A 22,571-nucleotide genomic window follows, 5' to 3' on the forward strand; every position below is an offset into this window, starting at 1 on the left:
AAGAACTAAAGATTAACCAGCTTTATTTCACTGTGAGCCTTTGTAGATGGTAGACTACTTGCACTTGGTGTAGTGGACTGTATGTAGCCCATGAAAGTTTAGGCCAAACAAAACTTGTTAAAGTACTACAAGACTCTTTGCTGTCAAGATGACTTCCAAGGCGTGTGTAGGATCACAGATTTAGATTACCATAACAGGCTGGAAAAGATAAGACTTTACAACTTTTTTTTTTTAAAAAAATAATGAATTAGATATGGTAAATCCTACAGTAATGTGAGCTCAGTAGTACAAAATTGGATTAAATTCTAAACCAATTCATAGGGCAGAGGTGAAGGGAAAGGATCCAGTTAAACCACCTGTGAGACATCTTCTCCCCTCGCAAAAAAAAAAAAAAAAAAAAAAAGACTTTTGTTACTAATAAAATCCTTTCTTGATTACTTGCACAAAACAGTTGTGTTCTGGCTAGAGGAATCCAATAAATAAATTCACCATAAACCTCCCCTCCCTCCACAAACTTGTCTCAATACTTTTTTCAAAAAGTTCTCGAAAAGAGTAAGGCGAACGTAACGTAATGATTTCCTCATTTGTGATTGCTCCAGCCTCGAAAACTTACCGTTAAGTTGCCATGTGGGGAATGTTCCTGGGGCACAGCAGAGTCCAGAGAAAGGCCTCGTCTTGCCCAGTATTTGCTGGAGAACATCATCATTGCTGGCTGCATAGTGGCTTGTGTAATTTTCTCTCTCCACAGGCAGGGGGAAACAGGCTGCTGATAGAGAGCTATCCACTGTGCTGGTGCTGAAGAAGGAGCAAGCCAAATGCCTCACCCCTCCTCCCCTGGGAAGGTTTTTATATGCCTAGGCAAGAACTGATCAAAGCCTGATTAAAGCAGCCTAGGGATGCTGGCATTGTTATAAGCCCCCCCCCCCTTTTAAGGTCTTGCTGTCTTGCAAAAGCCATGAATCACTTGACATAAATCCCTAGCTACTTGCTTTTCCTTTTAAATTGATTACACACTTTTTATTACCAGTTGATCGGCCTTATTTTTTTTTTAAAAAAACAACAAACTCTGACTTTTACAACTAACTTTCAACAGCAATGGCCAGTAGAATAACTAAAGCAAACTGAGCAGCATGATTCCTTCTCTAGTGCTGCAGTTAACAAGCAATGAACACATCACTGTGATCATTCAGTTCTGAAGGAAAGAGAACCAGTGTTTTGGAAAGGGAATGAAGGGATCACTTCATAGTGTATTTGTTGCTTTTCACAGTGGTATGCTTCTCTTGCCAATGGCAGTTTATTAACTTCCCACCTCATCCTTCCCTTATGTGCTTTTAGAAACAAATTGGTCCAGTCACTGGGATTCAAGTTGTACTGTGTTTGCATTGCGGTTAAAAGCTTGACTTGCCGAGCATTTATTTTAAATGTTACCTGGAATATGTAAATTAGAAAGCTGACTCTTTGTAAAAGGAGGAGGAAATGTTGAGGTTAATCACCTGTCATTAATACAGAAATGAAAGCCATTTCTTGCTTAATGGAATAGGCCATTGAAAATGTAAATACTACCTATCATATGACATTTAATGCATGAAGATTTGTGCATAAACAGCTTTTCCATTATTTCTGCAAGATGCAGTAATGTCCATGTCCAGGTTTTTAAAAATCATATTACAAATAAATGCTTTCTAGGAAATAACATTTCATGCAAAATGAAAAACCCATTTAAGAGCACTCTCCTTTTTCCTTTTGCTTTGCTTGACTTGCCATCAAGGATGCACTGTTCAGCTAATGCTGGTTTCACAAAGCAATGGGATTGGGACAGATTTATAGCAGGGCTCAGCTCTACATATGTAATACAGTTAGTTTCCATGAAAATCAATCTGAAGATTAAGACAATTAAAATTAGTTCTGTGAAGAAAGTCCACAGATCAACATAGATTTTATATACAGGATAGTACTTTTTATTCTAGGCCTTAGCACTAAAAGACAATGCAAGATCTCAAGCAGGAACATGGGACTTTATGGAGAAGCAATATTCAAATTAGTTTCATTTTAACCTTAGACACAGTCTCATCTTGAGAGAATGAAGGTGAAAAACAGCAAAGATTATACCAATCATAGATCAGTATCTCCTGTTGGAGGTATACAAATTTTTCATGTTGAAGACTGAAGCAAAAACCAGAAGACTCAAAACACCTCATATACCCAAGAAAAAATCAATCATGCTTCTAAAGGATGTCACATGTTATGCTATAGAATATAACCCTATTTGTAGTATCTCTTTAAATGACTACATTCTTTTTTTGCCTGAAGGCATTCAAAGAGAAACACTAAAAGGATTTCAATGTTTTTATTGCGCTTCTTCCACAAGAGTTCAAAGCACAATCATCTGATATGGCAGAGTGTCATAACTATGTACTGTATAAAATGCACATCATAAATTACAGCCTGAACAGTTTGATAATCCAGATTATTTATTAACTCTGTTCCTTGCAGCTATCTCTACATTGTTGATTGACACTTCCAGTACAAAACCACTTGCCAGATCCCTATGAAGAGTGAAGCATAAATGCTGTATCCTTTTCAAACACCTTTGTGCACATTTACTTGTGAAATCAATCATTTAAAACGATGCCCCATATTTTATTGCATAATGGTCCTATTTCATCCAAATAACAAGAAATTTTTAATCTGTACTACACCTAGAGATGTTTTGTGAGGCCTTAATGAGACTTAGCTCATTGAATAAACGTTGCTTTAGGAGGAAAAAACAATTAAACAAGCAGCTTGGGTCCAGGCAACCTGATTATCTCCTCTCATAGATATAACAGGAACTTCAGTCTCAACCCCGAAATAGGATTGGAAGGGATGCACAAGAGCACCTGGAGGCTGCAATTAAACGATGAAATGTTTCTTGAGAAATTCTTTGGGAACCGTTTCCGCCAAGTCGACTAGAGATGGGGTTTTGGGTTGCCAGGTTGAGACTGTAACAGATAATGCTGTTACTTTTTAGTTTTATATGCATCAGATGCTTCTTTACTGTCACACTAAAGCCAACAGTGTGCCAGATTACTGTGCCCATGCAAAAACACTCTCTCCTTTGTTCAGCAACCAATTATGCCACCCAAGGCACTGAACATAGACAGGATACCATGGTCCAATCTTGTCGTATCCCACCCACAGACCTGTCCCTGGTACATATCTGGGCTTCTGTGGCAACAGGTGGGTGTTGAATGAATGAAACATTTATTTACATCCCGTCTCTTCCATTCAAGACACTCTCCCATTGCCATGCAATGGAAACGTTGCCAATGACTGTGAAGGTTCTCAGCATCAGTACGGGAGGAAATGGGGTGCCTGGATTCACCCACATGGCCAGGCATTCTCTTCTGTCACAGACCATGCCAGGGGCCTTCACAACTATCAGTAGCAGCAAGTTAGGGGGCATAGCACTCATCTTGTCTGCTGACTGTTGCAGCAGTTTCTGAGAAACTCCACTATAAACAGATGGTCTTTTGGGGCTCCACTGCAAACAAACTGTCTTTTTTAACCCAGTTGGCACAGAACGGTGTCCAGTCTGCCCAATTCCAACTCAGGGCTGTTGGTCTGGAAAAAAAGAGACTCCTCTCAACTAAACAGGTAGCCCAACTGTCACAAATTAACTTGCAGCTACCTTAAGGAACTCTGCTATCATGTTCAAAGGCTCTGTGAAAGTAATTTTCACTTATTTCACCAATAAAATCGGAACGAAAATTTAACACTGTAATAAAAGCTGTAACTGTCGACTCTTTTCAATTCACAACACCAAGACATTGGCGCAATTTTGTACGAAAACAGACCTAAAACAGAGTTCATTTTGGAATCTTGCTCACCTTTTTTAGCTAACAGACTAGAAAAAATATTAAATCCATAGCCATGTGCAAGATAATGCAAAAGCTAATGCTCTACAAGAGAACAAAAGGGCAAAACAGTTCAAAAATTATTTCCTGTAAGCAGGAAATGAAAACCTAGGGATGCTGAGCCTTGAATCCTTGCCATTTGCAAAATGGGTTTCTTTGTTATTAACTGATCAAAGATAAGCACACTGGTGATATTAAAGCCAAGAGATACAGAGATTTTACCTTCTGATTTGTGTGTTCGTAACTGGAAGTTTCATCACATCTCCCATATTAATTCAAACACTTGCTTTTATCATCTGAACCTACCAGGCCCACATGACTATTTATTTTTTAGTCACAGTATTTTTTTCCTGAATGTGTGTTGGAGCAAATTATTCCTTTAGAGAGAGTGGGCATAATCACAGCAGCTGAATGCCATTTCACATATTATTTCTTGTATTCTCACTCCTCCAGCCAACCCCTTGGCCATGGTTGAATTTTTCTCCTTTTGCCTGTACAAGGATTAGTATGCTACAGTGAAAAATGTACTTGCATCAAACATTTGATTTGTGTGTGCTCAAGTTCAGCTGAAATCCAGGAAAGTTAAATGCTCAGTTGCAGACAATGTTGCATTGATTCTGAAGGATCATTTTACTTTCGCTCCATTATTTTATCCATCTTTCAACTACAATCTTCTCCCAGTGAAAGTGTTTTGTGACAAGAGAACTGGATTTCTCCTTCTTGTGCATCTGACAATAGTTATGCACACCACTGAAAGCTGGTAAACTCCTCCCCTAAAAGTTATAAGGTTTTTTTCTAAGTATGCTTAAATACAAAATATTAAGTAAACTTTGCATTTTATTTAATATATACAATGATTCTCAAATAGAAACATATACACTGAATTGGTTATGTCAGATTCCACATTACTGTAAAAAGTCTAAGAATGCAATAGTGTAAGTAAATAATTTTCAGGTGCAAGTAATTTATTATTTAGGACAATAGGCACAAACTACCATAAGATTCTTCTGTGCTAGTTGTAACCTCAATAGTTTATATGGAACTGAAAGGAGGAACTCTCCCAAGCTGATTAGTATTTTTGCAATTATTTTACCTGCTTTTTAAAGTTGATCAAGTAGTCTAATGTAAAGGCATTTTAAATTGATTTGTATTATTCAATTATTACACTATCCAGCAAAGATAAACATTATTAGTAAATCAGAAATAAGACCATTGTAAAATTCAAACAGGTAAAGAGACTGAAAAAAAAACCCACACATTCTTATCCTCATTTAGAAAAAAAAATATTTTTAAAAATAGCCAGGTTTAGAGGTACGTATTAAAATTTGGTGAAAACAAACAGCCAAGTTTGTTTAGTCAAAAATAGATTTATCCTTTAATACTCACAAGTATGAATATGTGTCTAATTTATACATACATATGTATAAGTGAAGAGATGTTAAAATGCAAAAGTATACAGTTCAATCACTCCCGGATTATGCAAAATTCAGGATCAGGGAACTGCACAAGCAAAAATCCTCACTGCAAATCTACATTCAAGCACAATACTTGGAAAGTGTTTTTGTAAACATTTCAGAAAGAACACATGCCGTTCATTTACAAAGCATCTTAGCATCTTTTCAATAAGGAAGCAGTAGAGAAGAAGTTCTTCTACTCTTATGATATCCAAGAACCATCAGTGCTCAAGACTTTTCAAAGTAAAAGCAATACAGAAGCATTTATTTCCAAGCCATTCACTTCACCTGATTCCCCTTTCCATGAAGAGAAGACAAAATATGCAGTTGGCTACAGATGTATTAAGGAATGTTACTGAAACCCAAAGGCTATTTTGGTAGAAGAAACTACAAAAATAATTAGCTCATGTTGTAAAGCTTTCATTCAAGAGTATTACAGTACACAATCTCCTTTCCAAATCTTTAAAGCTTAAATCAACACAATATCTTAAATATCCACCCGAAGTGCTTGAAACAAACAAACAAAAAGAGCTGATAAGTGTCTCATCAAAAATTCGCCCAAAACAACTATCAGTTTGTCGGCACTGTGTGGGTCATTTGTTCAATGTGCTTGTTTGTCCCATTGACAGTCGTAATAGGCATGTGGCTATTTGGATATGCTGATGAAGGGCAAGTGATTCTATCAGCAGTCTCATCTTCCCCAGTGTCCGAATCTGGTGTTGTTACAGCACTGTCTTCTAATCCCAAAACCTCACAGACCGCTTGAGGCAACTCCTATGAAAAATACAAAAGTAATGGCTTTTTCTTGTTTATCTTTAACGTTAACATGATAATCGCAAAGAAAATTGTTCCTAAAAGCACTGAAAATAAATACCAAGTTTGTGCTAAAATAGATTTTAGCTACATCTGAATGGAAACAGAGTTTTCAGAGAAGGTTGTTTCAGAAAGATGAGAAACTACTAAAGTAGTCTATAGGGTGAAAGAGACAGTCAAAATAAGTAGGTTTCTGGCCAGTTTCCAGGCTGGGCATTTAGATGACGCAAACCTCGAAGCTGGCTGGAAATCGTTCTCATGGTGCCCTATGGGGAGAAAAGCCTGACTAAAATGAACCTGAATTTTTTCTGCTTCTTCCTGGAAAATGCACACCTTCACTCATATGTTTAAATGCAGTGCTGTCATAGATGATCTACAAAACCAGCCAAGCAGCAAAATGCACCAACAAAAAATTCTATTACTGCTATGAAACTGCATAACATTTCCTAAAATGTAGCACACCACTATGACAGATATTCTCAGGAATTTAGTTACTTTTAATTTTCAATTAGAAGAAAAGGTGGGATAGAAGTGCAATAAATAAACTACACATATACATGTAGACAGACAATTTTAAAGAGGGGAAAGTATTCAAAGACTAGCTATTTCACGCTATGGTCCAGAACAATGAGCGCTATATTCCTAAAGTTCTGCATCTTATTACACTGCATTTCCCCAGCTGACCAAACCAAGTGTTGTGGTATTGCAGTTTTGAAAATCTTAATAACTATCCTGGGCCTTAAGAGCACAAGAAGGTACTTAAAGAAACACGTTTCGTTCTGGCCTGTGTGGTTATGACCAAAAAAAACCCCAAAACTACCACACTGCTGAACATTGCACCCAGGGCAAGGAAATGCAGCATAGAGCTACAAGAGGTGCCTCCAATCTCCACTGCTTCAACATTCTGGTATTAAATATGAAAAAAAAAGTATTAAGTATGTCAGCAAATTGACACTGGCAGCTGCAACAGCAGAAGCAGCATCCAAGCACCCCAATCAAACATTTCTTTACAAGTTGCATATCTTTACCATAACTAAGCACTGTATCTCATACTTTTAAAGGATTAAGTTCAATAATTATACACTTAGTTGAAAATATTCATGTTATTCCTTCATGCAAAGCTCATAATATATGCTTTACTTTTTACCTTGCAATTCATCATCTGCATAGAAATGGCTTCTGCTTTGCAAAGCACATCTTCCACATCCATTTTCATAGACAGTTCATTGATATGCTAGAACAGAACAAAAAGAATGTCAAAGTACAGGAAAGTGAGGACAATGTTATGCCAAATGCATAGCTTCCAGGGACATATGATTCTGGATTCCTGTAAGACCATCTGCTACTAAAGGTTATACTAACTTGGTTAATATACCTGCATTATTAGGACATGAATAAGTTTTGATATGCAAATTATGGTTGCTGCCTGAATTTGGAATAGTCTAGGACTGTAGGTTCCACAGGCTCTCATGCAGTCACCTATCACCACCATCTGGCTATACTGTTTAACTGACAAGAGCAGAGCAGATCCTTTCATCTGGAAGTAGAGCAATATTCTCCAACATTTTCTGGTGAAATCCCTGGAATACTAATTGTTTTAACTGGTGGCTACTGGGTTTGTAGGCAACCGTCTCACCTTAGACTGGTAATCCACAAGTAAATCACTGGGCCAATATGCAACTTCCAATTCAATTGGAAGGTTCTGGCTCAGGGTAGAATTGTGAAACAGTTCTGGATGCCTTGTGATAAACAAGAAGCCATCTTTTTGTTTCTGAATACTAAAGAATGAGTTATACACAGCTACCTAAGAATTCTGCTCTGAAATATAGTTTCTCTCAAGCAGTTGGGTGAATGTATTACTAATATCTGTGGACATCTTTCATCATAGCAGAAAGACAATTAGGTGCTAACATTTGTTATACCATCTTACTTCTTAAAATATTGTGAATTGAGTATTATTAATTTTCAGACATATGAAAGAATACAGGGGAATAATCAAGAATCAAGCTAACATGCAACAGTTACCTTCAGTATTTCATTAAAACCATAATGTTTTTCCATTATTTGTTGTTTTTCAGATTCCAGGATAGCACAACAGATAAGAAGATGGAAGTTCTGACAAGGCAAGTCTGTCCACATCACCTAGCAAAATATTAAAAGCTACTGATGAATCAAGAATATCTTACATAACATAATAGAAGTGTGAGCCGTCTATTGAGCCTAACAGTAACACTTATTCCTTTCAGCCAATTATTTCTGTATTTGGCAGAAGCCATATTTTGCTTTAACATTACTTTCAATATTACTGACATAGGGCCTTCTAGTTGCTGGACTACAACTTCCATCAGTCCTAGCCATCAAGGCCAGTCATCAAAGGTAAGGGGAACTGTCTCTAACCACCTCTTCAACAGGTTTTGATATCTAACAACCTTTTCAAGGCAATATAAGATCTCTTAGTTCAAAATCTGCTCTAGCAAAACAGGCTTTTTTCCTTTACTCTAAAATCCAAATAAAGCCTGTATGAGGTGATAACATTTAAAACAACTGCTGTTTCACAGGTTTAACAGTGTGCCACAGAAAATGCCTGAGCATGAATAGACAGATCTTAGGCTTTCCATGAGGTTCTTGCCATATTTTATTCCACTAGTTTACTGTCCCTAGATAAAGTATACTCAAATATGAAGTAACTACTTCTTATTTTCAAACATGTCTGAAATCTCTAGGAACAAAAGTGGCAATAAAAATGTAGAGACATCTGAAGTCATGTCCTCTCTGAAAGTAAGCACCAGTTGGCCCTAGCTGATATCCAGGAAGTTAGAAAGCATTCCTGGACAATTCTTAAGAGGAAAGATAGATAGGAAATACAAGAACAAGACAGCTTTCCCTTTTAGCAGGACTCCTCTTATAAATTTCTTGTGTGGAGGAGGTTGGAGACTCCACTCCACCAGATCTCTCTCAATGGATCTTTTTAAAACCCACAGCTTGGCATCACTTAGTATGTGACAGCTACCCACCCACTAACTGAAGTGTTTTTATTAATAAATGTTCTTATTATTTTTGGTAGCTTTTCAATATACTTGGTAGTGTGTTTGATGTTATCTGTAAACTACTTCAAGCAAAGCTTTTTGTGCATTTTTCGGGCTATGTGGCCATGTTGCAGAAGAGTTTATTCCTGATGTTCAACTCCTTGTTGAACACAAAGAAACGAACTTTATTTACATTCAAAACTTATTGCTGTATCTTTCTTAGTGGATGGTATTCAGCTTATGTTACAATGTACAAATTACTTCAGTTGTTACAAATTTACTTTTTCTCACTCGCCTCTAGGTACATTCCTTCCCTGTCTTGGTTCACACAGAACCTATACCCAGCTTCCTTAGCTGTTAACCACAGCTTAGCTTCCTCAGTTCAGCTCTCTGTTTATACATCTGCTCCTGAGGCGGTTTCTAATATTTCCCAGCCTTCCTATTTGTAAATCACACAAGATACTAACACACACTCCTGTCCCTTCTAAAGTTCTTCCCCTGGTCTGGGAGTTTGAATGCCATCCAAATTGAACCCTTTAATCCTAACTGTACTTCCTGGCAGTTCTAAGGCAACCTCCTGCCTCAGTAGGCTTTGACACGCTGTCTTTATATCACTGGCTCATCCTCCTTTTATACTCACTCATGAGAGGAGCTTCTGCCTGTGCTTCTCCACAAGGAGGTATCATGAGATTACTGGGGAATGAAACCACCATCTTGATCCTGCCTAATGACATCTTGCCTTGCCTTACCTTGACATCTATGTAATAGCATGGTTGTCTGCAAAGAACACACCAACACATGCTCAGATGTATGTAACTATCTAAATGCAGAGCTTGGCAGCATGTTCAGTGACAGGGACAAAACCACTTCCTGGTACTTGCATGATTCCTGCTTCACCTACACAACATATGCAGAGGACTATAGTTGAAGGATTAATATTTAATCTCATTTTTAAAAAAAAACCAGACAGTAAAAACTATAGGATTAGCACGGCTCATCTGTGGTTAAATTGCAAGAGGAGAACAAAGACTGACTGTCAATCACACCAATATTTAGGCTTTACACCAAAGCAGTTGCCTAGAAATGAAGGCACATATTCCTGAGTAAACACGCATATGGTATGAACAGTTTCTATTCAGTTTTCCTGCTCACTATGATTAAGAGAGGAAAACAGTGGAAATTAGTATGGTGTCTTTTCTGGTTTATATGTTCATATGTGTTCTGCGCTAGGCATGACTCTCCACATAGAGATTATAAAGGATCCTGCTTTTTGGTGGCTCTTCCCTGCATAATGCACTGAAATACTACTAGTGTGGTAACATTCAAACCCTCTTTTGCTTTTTGTCAATCAATTAAAATTAAGGAGTGATGTCCCCATAAACAAATGCCTTAACCTCCTTATATTATGGTATTAAAATGTAAATCTATAACATCCAAGTATCAACACTTTTTAACGATAATTTTGTTACAGCATTTTTCCTTCAAAATTACTACTCATTGTCTGGTTTGTTACCCTGCCCCTAAAAAAGGAAGCCAAGGGCTTCTTGAAAGGATTGGCTACATCATATAAAATTTTTGTATTAGGTTACAGTATATTTCACAAGCAAGGCATTGTAGTTTTGTATCTATAATTAATTTCTTGCTACAGATTTTTTGAAGACTCTGAGAAGGCAAATGGTAGTGCTACATCCTGGTATTATTTGTCATTCTCAAAGAGTATCAGATATTTTTGGTGGATCCTTAGTAACCTTAAGTGGGAATAGGTATCAACAAAAATCAGGAGTAGAAGTCCAGTAATTTAAAAAGAATAATAGAATAAATGACTAACATAAGGGAATGAATCAGGGAGAGAAACCTTAAACCTATGGTCCAAAACACACTGCAGAAATAATCCAGTTTGAGACAGCTTTAACTGCCCTGGCTTAGTGCTAGGGAATCCTGGGAATTGTAGTGTATTATGATACCAGAACTCTCTGACAGAGAAGGCTAAATATCTCACAAAACTACAGTTCCAGAATGCCTTGATATTGAGCCAGGACAGTTAAAGCCCTGGACCTAAGAAAAAAGTTTGTTTTCCATTCTTTAGGAGAAACTGAAAAGCAGAAAGAAAGACAAACTCAGGAACAAACAGTATAATTTCCTGGGTAAGGGAGGGGGAATAAGAACAATTTGTCCTTCTGAACAGACACCCCCTGCCATTTGATTTAGCAAATACTGATAATTTTTGAAGGTGATAAAGCCATATCATTCCTAAGTGAATAAAAGGTTACTAGAATAAAAGTGAATAAAAGCTCTACTAGCAGCAAAAAATGGGAGGGAAGGGAGACACAAAGAATGGGATCCAGAATTGTTTAGTTTTAAGTAATTCACCCTCACTTTCCTAGCATTTAATGATGTGTAAAAATAGATAGATAGTGAATTAATACTGAAAAGCTATTTTCTTACCTCCCATAAACGAAGAATACCTTGAAAATTAAATTCTCTTTTGAATCTTATTAGAAGCCACCGGAAGCAAAAATAAAGATAACCTGAATCTTGAGATTCTGGAAAAAAATGTACACATAAATCCTTCACTGGAAAGCTAATTTGGAATCAACTAGAACTGTAATAAATATATTTTAACCAGTTTATAAGATTACTCCAGTGATTGGAATCATCAAGTGGGTTTGGTGTAAGATTTATTGGTGGTTAAGAGATGGGAAAACAATACACAAACATAATTACTTCTCAAATACTGTCAAGCATTTTGAACATTCATTGTCAATTCAGCATGGTATTTAGCTGTTGCTATGTAAAGGACAGTAAGTAAGAGCATACCTGAATATGTATGTTGTGAGGAGTGCCACTCATACCTACCCAAGTAACTGCAGAATCCACTGTCTAGCAAGCGAAGTAATGTACTCAGTTGAATTAGTTGTGTCTTCATGCCTTGCATTTGCTCTTCGAAATTCTGGTGCTACATGGGAAACAAGTTATCCAATAGTTATTTTCTATATGACAGCTAAAACAATTATTATGTCAACACACCTGAACAGCCCCAAAACTAAGCATAAACGTAATATTGTTCTCAAAATAATTGTTTTAAAAACAACATAATTTTAGACTTCAATGGTTAATCTAACTTTAATCTACACACAAATAATCTTGTGGAAATTTAAAGTCTTTAAAAAGCATACATTTTCATGGACTGAAGTCTCTAAATAACAACACAAATAAATGTCGAAGCTTGAGCACTTAGGCTTGGTTTACAGTATTTAATTTTTATGGCTCCCTTCTCTAAGAAAGGGGCCCGAGGTGGCTCACAAGATAAAAATGCTTTGAAAGCCTTAAAACAAAAATGTAAAAACATTTGGATCTTTTCCGGCAGGCCTTTCCAGAACAGATTTCACCCAGCATGAAAGAACCCTCCACCTATGCTGCATATTTTATATTATGCCACTAGTCGCCTGTTGTTATTAGTTTTAATAGTTTATTTAATAGAGTGATTTTAATAGTAATATGTTTAATTCTTTTTAGGGGGGTTATGATATATTGTGTTGTGTATTGGATATTTTTATACTGTAAGCTGCTCTGATTGCCTTATGGTAGAAGAGTGGGATATAAATAAAAGATTTATTTAGTTATTTAAAATAATCCAATTAAAACAGTATAAAATTAACATTAAAAATATAACTAAAACACACAACCCATCTAAAAGCCACCCTGTCATGTTTTTAAAAAACCTGCTTGAATAAAAATGTTTTTACTTGCTGGTGAAACGAAAGCAGGAGGAGGCCAGCCTAGCCTTCCATGGAAAAGGAGTTCCAGAGGATGGAAGCAACCACTGAGAAGGCTCTCCCTCCCATGTACTCACTAAGCAAGCCTGAGATGGTGACAGGGCTGAGTGAAAGTCTTCTCCTGAGCATCTTAGGGCTCCAGCAGGTTCATATGGGGAGATATGGTCTCTCTGGACCTAACCCTTATAGGGCTTATATGTAATGACCAGCACTTTGAATTGTGCCCAGAAACAAATCAATAGCCAGTAAAGCTGTTCCAACAAGGGAGTTAAATGTTCCCTATAACTGTCCCTGGTCAGTATTCCAGCTGCAGCATTTTGAATTCACTGAAATTTCTAAACAGGTTCCAAAGGCAGCCCCATGTATAGTGTGTTACAGTAGTCCAAATGGGATGTAATCAAGGCATGTGTCACCACCATAGCCATATCTGATGTCTCAAGGATCGGGCACAGCTGGCACACTAGTTTTAACTATGCAAATGCACTCCTGGCCACTGCTAAAACTTAGTCATCCAGGCTCAGAGTAGAGTCTAAGAGAACACCCAAGCTGCAAGCCTGAGATTTCAGGGGGAGAGTAATCCCATCCAGCCCAGGCAAAGTCCCTATTCCCTGATCTGTCTTACAACTGACCAGGAGCACCTCTTTCTTGTCTGGCTTAGGTTTCAATTTGTTTGCCCTCATCCAGTCCATTACTGACAACAGACATTGGTTCAGTACAGAGACAAGCTTCCTTGGAATCAGATGGAAAAGAGATATAGAATTAGATGTCATTTGCATACTGGTGATACCACATCCCAAAGCTCCAGATGACCTCTCCCAGGACAGAACATGAAGGACAGAACAAAACCCTGTGGGACTCCACAGGCCAGCAGCCAAGGAGTCAAACAGAAGTCCCCCAACATCAACGTCTGAGTTTGTCCCTCCAAGAAAGACTGGAACCCAGCAAAACAGTGCCCTCAAGTCCCATCTCAGAGAGGCAACCCAGAAGGACACTATGGTCAATGGTAGCAAAAGCCACCAAGAGCTTCAGAAGGACCAACAGGTACACATTCCCCATCCAGTTCCCTGAGTAGGCCATCCACCAAGGTGACCAAAATTGTCTCCATGCCATAGCCAGGTCTGAAACCAGACTGAAATGGATCTAGATAATCCATTTCATCCACAAACCCCTGGAGCTAGGAGGCTACCACTCACTCCAGAACCTTGCCCAAGAATGGAATATTAGAGGCTGGCTGACAGTTATTCAAAATGGGAGGTCTTTTTCAGTAATGGCTTCACCACAGCCCCCTCTACACAGGAAGGAAACCTCCATTGCTGCAGTGAGGCATTCACCACTCCCCTTACAAGCTTTGATCCTGGTCCCAGCTCCGGTTCCCTCTGGCCAACGGGGTCCAGCCTCCTCCCCCAAAGCCAAGACCAGGGCAGAAGCCTCAGAAGGAGTGAGGGCTTCAGTCTCATTGTCCCCAACAGTAGTGCAGCTGCATGCACGAGCTGCCATTGGGGACAGCACAGGCTTGCCATCCTCGGATGCTCAAATCTGCACCGCTTCCTTCTTAAGTAATTAATTCTTTGCAGTAATTAAACAAAAATGTAAATGCATATGTTCTGCTTAGATGGCTACAAAAAGCAACATTCCAAAACTTACTAACAAAATGTAAATACACAAAGAAAAGAATTCATTAATACATTCAAACACAACATATCAATAAGACTGAAGGTGACCATGTTTACCATTTGCTCCATGTACAATGCAAAGCACCAAAAAGCATCCACTTCATTCTCCATCACATATAGAATAGGTGAAAGTAAGTCACTCATCCCCTGAACATAGCCTTAAATAAAGAAAAATGAAATATTGAAATAAAGAGAAATAAGACAACTATAAACTTCACCTGGAAGCTTTTAAAAGGACTGATGGGTTAGTCTCCTCCTCCTTAAGTGTCAAGATTTGTATTTAAGTGCAAACCCAGTAGCATTTGTACCAATAAGCATCCAAACAATAGAAAATTTCCAGTTGTTATATTATTTCTGGCATCAAAAAGTAGCAAAGTTCCAGGAGGAGGAACATGTACATTTCTGCAACTGTTCCTAAATGTGCAATTTATTCTAAATCCACTGATCCACCTCTTTTCAAGTATTACTATTAGGAGATCTAATGGCAAAATACAACCTGTCAGGTCTTTAAAATTTCTTACAAAAAAGAAATGCAAAATTTTCTTAATAAACATGACTAAATATGTTATAAACATCTGCACCTGCTACCCCACATCACTGGCAATTATGAGTAACTCAGGCAACTCTTATTCATCCTACAAAGTTTTTAGAAATATCATCTACACTGTAAATTACAATACTTCTTACTGACACAATGCAATTGTAAGTATGTTTCCAAATCCATTTCCAACTAGCAAAAGATATACCTTTCTGAAAACCAATTTCACACTTTGTCTAATAGTTAAGGGTTTGTGCCTGTTTCTGTAATAGCTTATATAAATTACTCTTCTCTAAAAAGCATTTCCTCAAATTCCATGCAATCTCTTATAGAAATGTGTTTTCTGAAAGGATTAATTAAATGTTATACCTGCAAATATTGAAACAAAAGTTTCTACAGTGAATCTGAAATTAAGATATCACTCTATCAAACAGATCTTTTAATGCTGTCAGTCCTGCTTATCCAAAGAATATTATATTACCTAACTGTCCAAAATGCTTCTAACTACAACTTTTGCTATGTAGGGGCACCAAGAATAAGCTGGACATTTCCCTGGATTTAATCTGTGTCAATTTAGGCAATCTCCATGGACATTTCAAAGTCCCTTAGATATAATGCTGTTATTGACCGTAAGTGTCTCTCTGCCCAGTGGAATAGCCTGTTTGATAATAGTTCATAATAATAATAATAATAATAATAATTTATATTTTCCCGCCTCTCCCAGATGGATCGAGGCGGGATTTCAGTCTGCTAAAATACATACATCAATACTTAAAATACATATAAAAACACATTAATAAAATTGATAACAATTAATCTTAAAAAGTAACTCTTCATCAAGTGGCAATGCAACAGAGTTATACGATGGTCAGAGGGTGTTCCCTCATTAATGGCTTGGAATGCATACCTCCTTGATTTGATATATATGCTCTGACTGTAATGTTGTCTGTCCAAACCTACACATGATTTTTTTCCAAAACTGATAAGAGCCAACTTCACTGCCTTCAGTTTTAAAAAACTGATGTTTCCTGTCCACTGCAGACCACATTCCCTGTACTGTTAACTCTCAAAAAAAGAGCCCTGCACCTGAGCAGCCTATTCTGGAACTACAAGCTGTATTCCTGTGTCCAAACTCAACTTCGTTAATCACCACTAACTACCATCTGACCAGGTATATTCACCACATAATGCTCTTTCTATGGTGTGGGATTAACAACCTTTGCAAACTCCTGCAATGAAATCTTCCACTGGTACTAATTGAGTGGATGATATCATTAACCCCAAGATTTTGGCCAATCTTATCACATCTATAATAATCTACAGTAGTTGTTTTACAGCATTTCTCAACTTGCTCTTTTTTCCCTCCTCTGATAGGGCAAGATAACCAAATCTAGTAGTTACCTGTGCTCCTAAGTGTGTAATCCATGTAGGTAGCTCTACCTGACTCTTTTCATGATTGATTTGAAATCCATAATACTCCAGAGTTCAGACTGTCATCTCCAGGTCCTCAACTAACTTCTCCTTTGTACTCACCTTCACTAATATGCCATCTAGGTAGAGATAAAGTTGTATCCCTTTCTGACTCATAAAAGCTTCAATTGGTATTAACACATTTGTAAATACCCTTGCTGCTGATGTCAACCATTGGTATCTGAGATTCAAGGCAGGACAGTAAGTCCCGTTGCTTTTGGGAACTGCAAAGAAAACTGAATAAATTCCAGAAAAATGCTGATAATCCAGAACTTCTTCTACTGACTCTATCTTCAGCAAATGCTCTGTTGCCTTCCACACTGTTTTCTGCTTTGCTACCACCTTTGAAACTGGTGAGGAAACATATCTGCTTCTCAGTTTCTTTTCCAAAATTATTTTATATCCTCAAGTAACTAACTGTAGTACCCACTGATCTGCTGTTACTGTTGTTCTCAAGACTCTGAAAAGCGTAAGTCTTCCTCCTAGCACTGATTCCTCGTCAATATTGATTTCCTCTAACCCTTCTCTGGGAAGATCTACCATCTCTATTTTGCTACTATTTTGCAAAGGCCCCTGGTCTACCAAACAGCTCCCTTAGCCTGTACTATTGTTGTCTCTGCCATCTGTAATTTAATTATCTATGAACTCCTCTTCCTTCTCAAAAGAAAGAGTAACTTCCCTGAAAGGGCTTCCTATCCAACTGTCTCCTCTGTATCATTGGCATTACTTGCTTCTTGTGCATACTGTGCACCAAAATTTTCTCTAGAGCTTTTCCCACAAACAATAATTCACCTCTGAATGGTGCATATGCTGAATTTTTCCTTGACTTCTTGTCAGCCTCCCAGTGATGTAACCATAAAGAATTTCTAGCTACTGCAGTTGTATTAATGCCTCAAACCAAAAAAGCTACTGCCCTAATCAGCAACATACTCCAATACCTTCCTTATTCTTCCCAAGGGCTTACATAAAGAACAGGTTTCCATCTCCTCACTGTTCTCAATTTCCTGCATCCACAAAACTACTGTCCTAGCGAACATGGATGCTGCTATTGAAGCTCTTAAGGCCAATGCCGAAGCTTCATGAGATTTATGCATTACATTATCTGTTCAGTGTTCATCCACCTCTCCCAACATCTTGTCTGTCCCCTTCTCCTGGGACTATCACCCCAGAAAAAAGAAGTGCTATAGGCCCATCCACTAGGGAGACTTTCAAAAACTCTGTATCTAATTTCCCAAAGGAATATAATTCTCAAAGGAGTGTTCCATTCAGTTTGACTCAAATAATGCAGGCGATGACATCTTGACGCCTTGAGCTACTTGCCTCCTAATTTCTGAAGCCACCTTGTCTTGATTATAATTTTCCTTCCTAATTTGTAACAAACTCCCTACTTCATCTATGTCTAAAGTTCTCATTAACCTCTTCAACAAATTTTTGAAATTCTGTCAAATAGTCTGAGTCCATTTCTTTTCTTCCTGCTCTGAAGTCTTCTTCAGTGTCATGTTCTGCATTACACATCATCTCCTCTTGACATAAATCTTGATCCACCTCCATCTCAGAACCTTCTGAATATTTTGATTTCTTAAGACATTTTCTTGGTCTAACTTCCTCTTCTGTGTCTATTTCCCTTTTCCTCGTCTCTGACCTTCCTCTTTCAACATGCTATTCATTTATTTCTCTCTCTTCCATTTCACTCTCCTTGACATTCTGCCTATTTGTTATGTATTTTATTATATCAAGCCACATTTCATTATTAAAATCCACTGTATCTAATTTTTCATTTGGACTTAAATTCATTTGCTTTGCTTTTGCCATTTCATTCGTCTTACTGCTTGTTGATTCAAATTCATTTGTTTGCTATTACCAAACTCATTGCTTTGTACATATTTAACAGGACTCATCAAATTTAATTCATAGTTTTTTTGTGGGTTTTTCGGACTATGTGGCAATGCTCTAGAAGAGTTTCTTCCTGACGTTTCACCAGCATCTGTGGCTGGCATCTTCAGAGAATGCTTGCTTGGAAAATGTGTGTGTACACACATACACACATATACTGTGATATATATAGCCTGGGAATGCAGGAGTGATTTCCATGTGTATTGTTCTGTGCTGATGGCAGGCCTTAGGCTGGAAGGCTAATGCAAAAAAGGATTAATGTCTGCTAATTGGTGATCATTATCTGCTGGGAAAGCCCCTGACTCTGAGTGGTTTCCCATTTGCATTTGCTGAGTCATTATTTTGCTATCACTCAGGACTGGTAGCCAAATTTTGTTCACTTTAAGGGTTTCTTCTTTCCGGTTGAAATTATCCACATATTTGTGGATTTCAATGGCTTCCCTGTGCATCCTGACATGGTACTGGTTGGCATGGTTCAGTATTTCAGTGTTTTCAAACAGTGTTTTATTACCAGGATGGTTTGTGGCATGTTCTGCTACTGCTGATTTTTCTGGCTGGTCCAGTCTGCAGTGTCTCTCATGTTCCTGCAATGTCTCACATGTTCCCATACAACAAAGGAGTCACAGACAGTATAGGCAAAGTGGTGAGGAAGCACAACCTTCAAATGGTTTACAAACCAACATACCATGCAGCTGCGGACAAGTCTACATAGGGACCACCAAACGCAGTGTGCAAACAAGAATCAAGGAACACAAATGCATTAGAAATGGCATGGCAAGAATTCATGCTAGTAAATTTTTAAGGCAATAGTCATTGACTGCTTGAGCTGTAACTGCACTCACGATCTCAAGCCAGATACTCAGGGTGGGGTGAGGGTTGCATTTGTGTGCAGGAGCAGGAAGGCCACTCAAACTCATTATTTAATTAAGGATCCCAACTGATGACCCAGTACCAGAAATACACAGAACAGTCAGAGTAGTGACATAGGAAACAGGCTAAATAAGGAAAACAAGAGAGTAGGTACTCAGACTGCTACTGGGAAGTCAAAAATCCTGGCACTCATGAAGCTAGCTGTTATCTTACCTAAGATTCTTTCCTGGACTTATCAACCAGCAACTAAGATTAGGGTTACACACAAAATATGGACCCACATAAATTCTTAAACTGAATCAAACTGTGACACTGGAATCAAAATGTTTAAAGTCTAAACAAATCAAGCTTTCTATGAAAGTTAATTTCAAGTCAAAACCCTAGACATTATAAAGATGTAGAGAGTTTCTACTTACCCAAGTCAAAATCATACATACAATATGTCATCAAAATGTCATGAAGCAAGATCAACCCTGGATTATCCTGGCCTTCGTAAAACTTGTTTGTTCGGTCTGTTCTGTTTACATCTTTTTCTGAAAGAAAAGCAGACAGATTTTCACATTTTCAAAACAGCTTTTGCTAAGCCTATATCTAAAAAATGCAGAATGCTCTTTAAGTTTCCAGTTTCTCTAGCACTGTGCTGAGCTTTGAAGTGTCTAGTAAGACAACCAAATTCCTAGGATGTCATTTAAAATGTATGAAAAGAGGCTTTTAAGAGTATTTAAAAGAAAAATTCTTCCTGTCTAAAGTAAGATGATTTCTTATAAGCAGATTTTCAAACACTTTTTAAATATTACACACTTTTAATAGAAGCCTCATGATTAAATGTAAAACATTCTCAATGAATTAAAACATACTGGAGTCTATTTCAGATACATTAAATGTAAAATGTCATTCAAACATACTAGATATATAGTGCTACTTTAAATTTAATGGTAAAAAGCTCATATGCTATCAAGCCCAAATCAAAGAGATTTTGTTCAGGTTCTAATTGCTTGGTTTAGCATGAGAGGTTATTATTGGGAAATCCCATCTTTTCATGTTTCATTAATCACTGTCAAATTTCATTTCTCTGCTTCGTCTCCAACATACAATGTGCACTATGTGTTACTTCAGCATGCCCCACAACTCACATTATCAGTATTTGATTATAACAAATCATTTTCATATTTTTTAAAAAAGCTATGGGATAAAAATAGATTTTATTGTCCACCAACATGTTGCACCTGCACCTTCCACATGAAACACCCAGCAACTCATATATAGAGACATTCAACCTCTAATACCAGATATGCCAAACAGCCAACTTGACAAGTAACCACTGATGGCTCCATCATCCATTAATTTATCCAATTCCCTTTAAAACCATAAAAAACAGGATGGGTCATAAATAGGTCAGAACATAATTACAGCAACTCTTTCTAAAAAGTGTTTTATTGTATGCTGTTCCAGATTAGTGGTTAGAACTATGCAATTCTCCAATTGTTGCTGGACTACAACTTCCAGCATTTTGGAGGCTGGGATTCCTGCGTCTAATCTATCCAACATCTGGAGGCCTCTACAATTACTGTTTGTCTTTTAAATACTAATAAAGCCATCCCAGTTCTGAACTTTCTAAAGTTTATCACCCATGTGTATCTGGCATTCTATACTTCTTAAAATTACCAATAAGGCTTCTGTAGTCTCGCAGTCTATAGTTCCTTTTTTCTTGTTCTTCACTAACAGATTTCCACTGAAGCTTCATTCTGAAATATTCATCTCTGAAAAAAGTAAGATATTTATTAGAAGGCATGATAAAATTATCACAATTACAGTTTGAAAAACGTAGCAGCAAAAATATGCTATATTGTATATAGTGTCTGTAAATGGCTACTTAATATTTATTATTTCCAACAAGAAAAATACAGACATTTGAGCATTTCCTGCACAGTGTATATTTAAGCAGTGGCAGTGAAGACATATCTCCTGGGGCCACAACTGTGATGCATTTTTTTCATCTTTAGTCTTTATTGAACCACTAAAGTCTAATATAATGATCTAACAATAGTGTCTTGTGAATATATGAAACATACTCCAAATTACAACAAATAGCCATATTTTACAAGTTGTTAACAGATGCTTACATTTTTCTTTTCTGTATAAGTATTCTCTCTTCCTTGGTACTATACCAAGGATAATAGCCCAAAAGAAATTTCCACACTTCCTTTCTCAAAGCATGGCAAAGTCCCTAAAAAGAAATAACAAAATAATGAAGGCAATGTCAGGCCTTTTCTATGTTATAACAAGCACTTTAGGATCAAATGAATAAAGTAGTTATGGTAGGTTATTTGTTATCTACAGGTGTTTTTTTGTTTTGGTTTTTTTGCTCTTGAACTCCCCACAGAGGTATGGAGCAGTGATGATACTCTTTCTCCTTCTGTCAGACCACCTATTTTTTTCATCCTCTTTTTAGAATATTCCAAAAGAATAAAGCTTTTACCTTGGTTATCTTAACTAAATATTTACTGCTTTGCTTTTATACAGAAAAACAAAAGTGTCAAGTTTCATCTGTAATGTATTTCTCTGTATTATTTCACTTCTATCATGCCTGTCTACTGTCATCTTACAACTTGCCTTACCAATATTTAGAACGCCATTCTGCTTCAAAGGATATCTATTTTCTAAATTTAAATAAAGTGTTTTAAGTACTACATTTAACCCCACTACTTCAGAGCAGTTATGAAAATAAATCAGACAATGTTGTTTAGGATTAATGACAGCTGTATGTAGAAAAGTTAGTGTTATATATTACAACTATTTTTCGCGAAGTAGGAAAAGAAGGCCTGAAACACATGGGTCAAATAAGGCGGCTTTCAGCCACTTTTGGGGCATGGCGTTCAAATGACACATACCCCCAAAGCTGCCAGAAGCCACTCCCATGCCACTAGACACTACCAGATGGTGCTGTAAAAAGTAGTCTGTTTAAACTCACTCCTAGCTGGCAGCTAGGCACAGGAGGTGGCAGCCCACTTTGGGAGCAGGCTGTGCAGTTGTGGCAGTCCTGGCATGTTCAGGGACCAGAGCAGTCAGAGGCTGCTCCTTCCAGGCTATGCACTTTGGCCCAAAGTTGCATTTGCCTTTTACCCATAGCCACCTAAACATTTATGCAAATATCTATGCTGT

General features: G+C 37.5%; 2 protein-coding genes across 3 annotated transcripts in view; both read right to left on the reverse strand.

Moving 5' to 3' along the window:
• Window positions 1–718, reverse strand: part of TPH2 (tryptophan hydroxylase 2) — a 107,323-nt gene extending 106,605 nt beyond the window's left edge. For both annotated transcript variants that reach the window (XM_042469120.1, XM_042469119.1), the window contains exon 1: window positions 614–718. In XM_042469120.1, the coding sequence (XP_042325054.1) occupies window positions 614–718 (105 nt within the window). The remainder of the gene's footprint in view (window positions 1–613) is intronic.
• A 4,529-nt stretch (window positions 719–5,247) lies between these two features.
• TBC1D15 (TBC1 domain family member 15) overlaps window positions 5,248–22,571 on the reverse strand; it is a 42,262-nt gene continuing 24,938 nt past the window's right edge. Inside the window, exons 9-17 of the mRNA XM_042467847.1 lie at window positions 21,533–21,636; window positions 21,075–21,169; window positions 19,826–19,942; window positions 14,696–14,796; window positions 12,046–12,145; window positions 11,635–11,732; window positions 8,189–8,305; window positions 7,311–7,397; window positions 5,248–6,124 (exon numbers count right to left, since the gene is read on the reverse strand). Of these exons, the coding sequence (XP_042323781.1) occupies window positions 5,921–6,124; window positions 7,311–7,397; window positions 8,189–8,305; window positions 11,635–11,732; window positions 12,046–12,145; window positions 14,696–14,796; window positions 19,826–19,942; window positions 21,075–21,169; window positions 21,533–21,636 (1,023 nt within the window). The 3' untranslated portion in view covers window positions 5,248–5,920. The remainder of the gene's footprint in view (window positions 6,125–7,310; window positions 7,398–8,188; window positions 8,306–11,634; window positions 11,733–12,045; window positions 12,146–14,695; window positions 14,797–19,825; window positions 19,943–21,074; window positions 21,170–21,532; window positions 21,637–22,571) is intronic.

This window comes from Sceloporus undulatus, chromosome 5 (assembly GCF_019175285.1).
Source record: "Sceloporus undulatus isolate JIND9_A2432 ecotype Alabama chromosome 5, SceUnd_v1.1, whole genome shotgun sequence".
Taxonomy (NCBI): Eukaryota; Metazoa; Chordata; class Lepidosauria; order Squamata; family Phrynosomatidae; genus Sceloporus; species Sceloporus undulatus.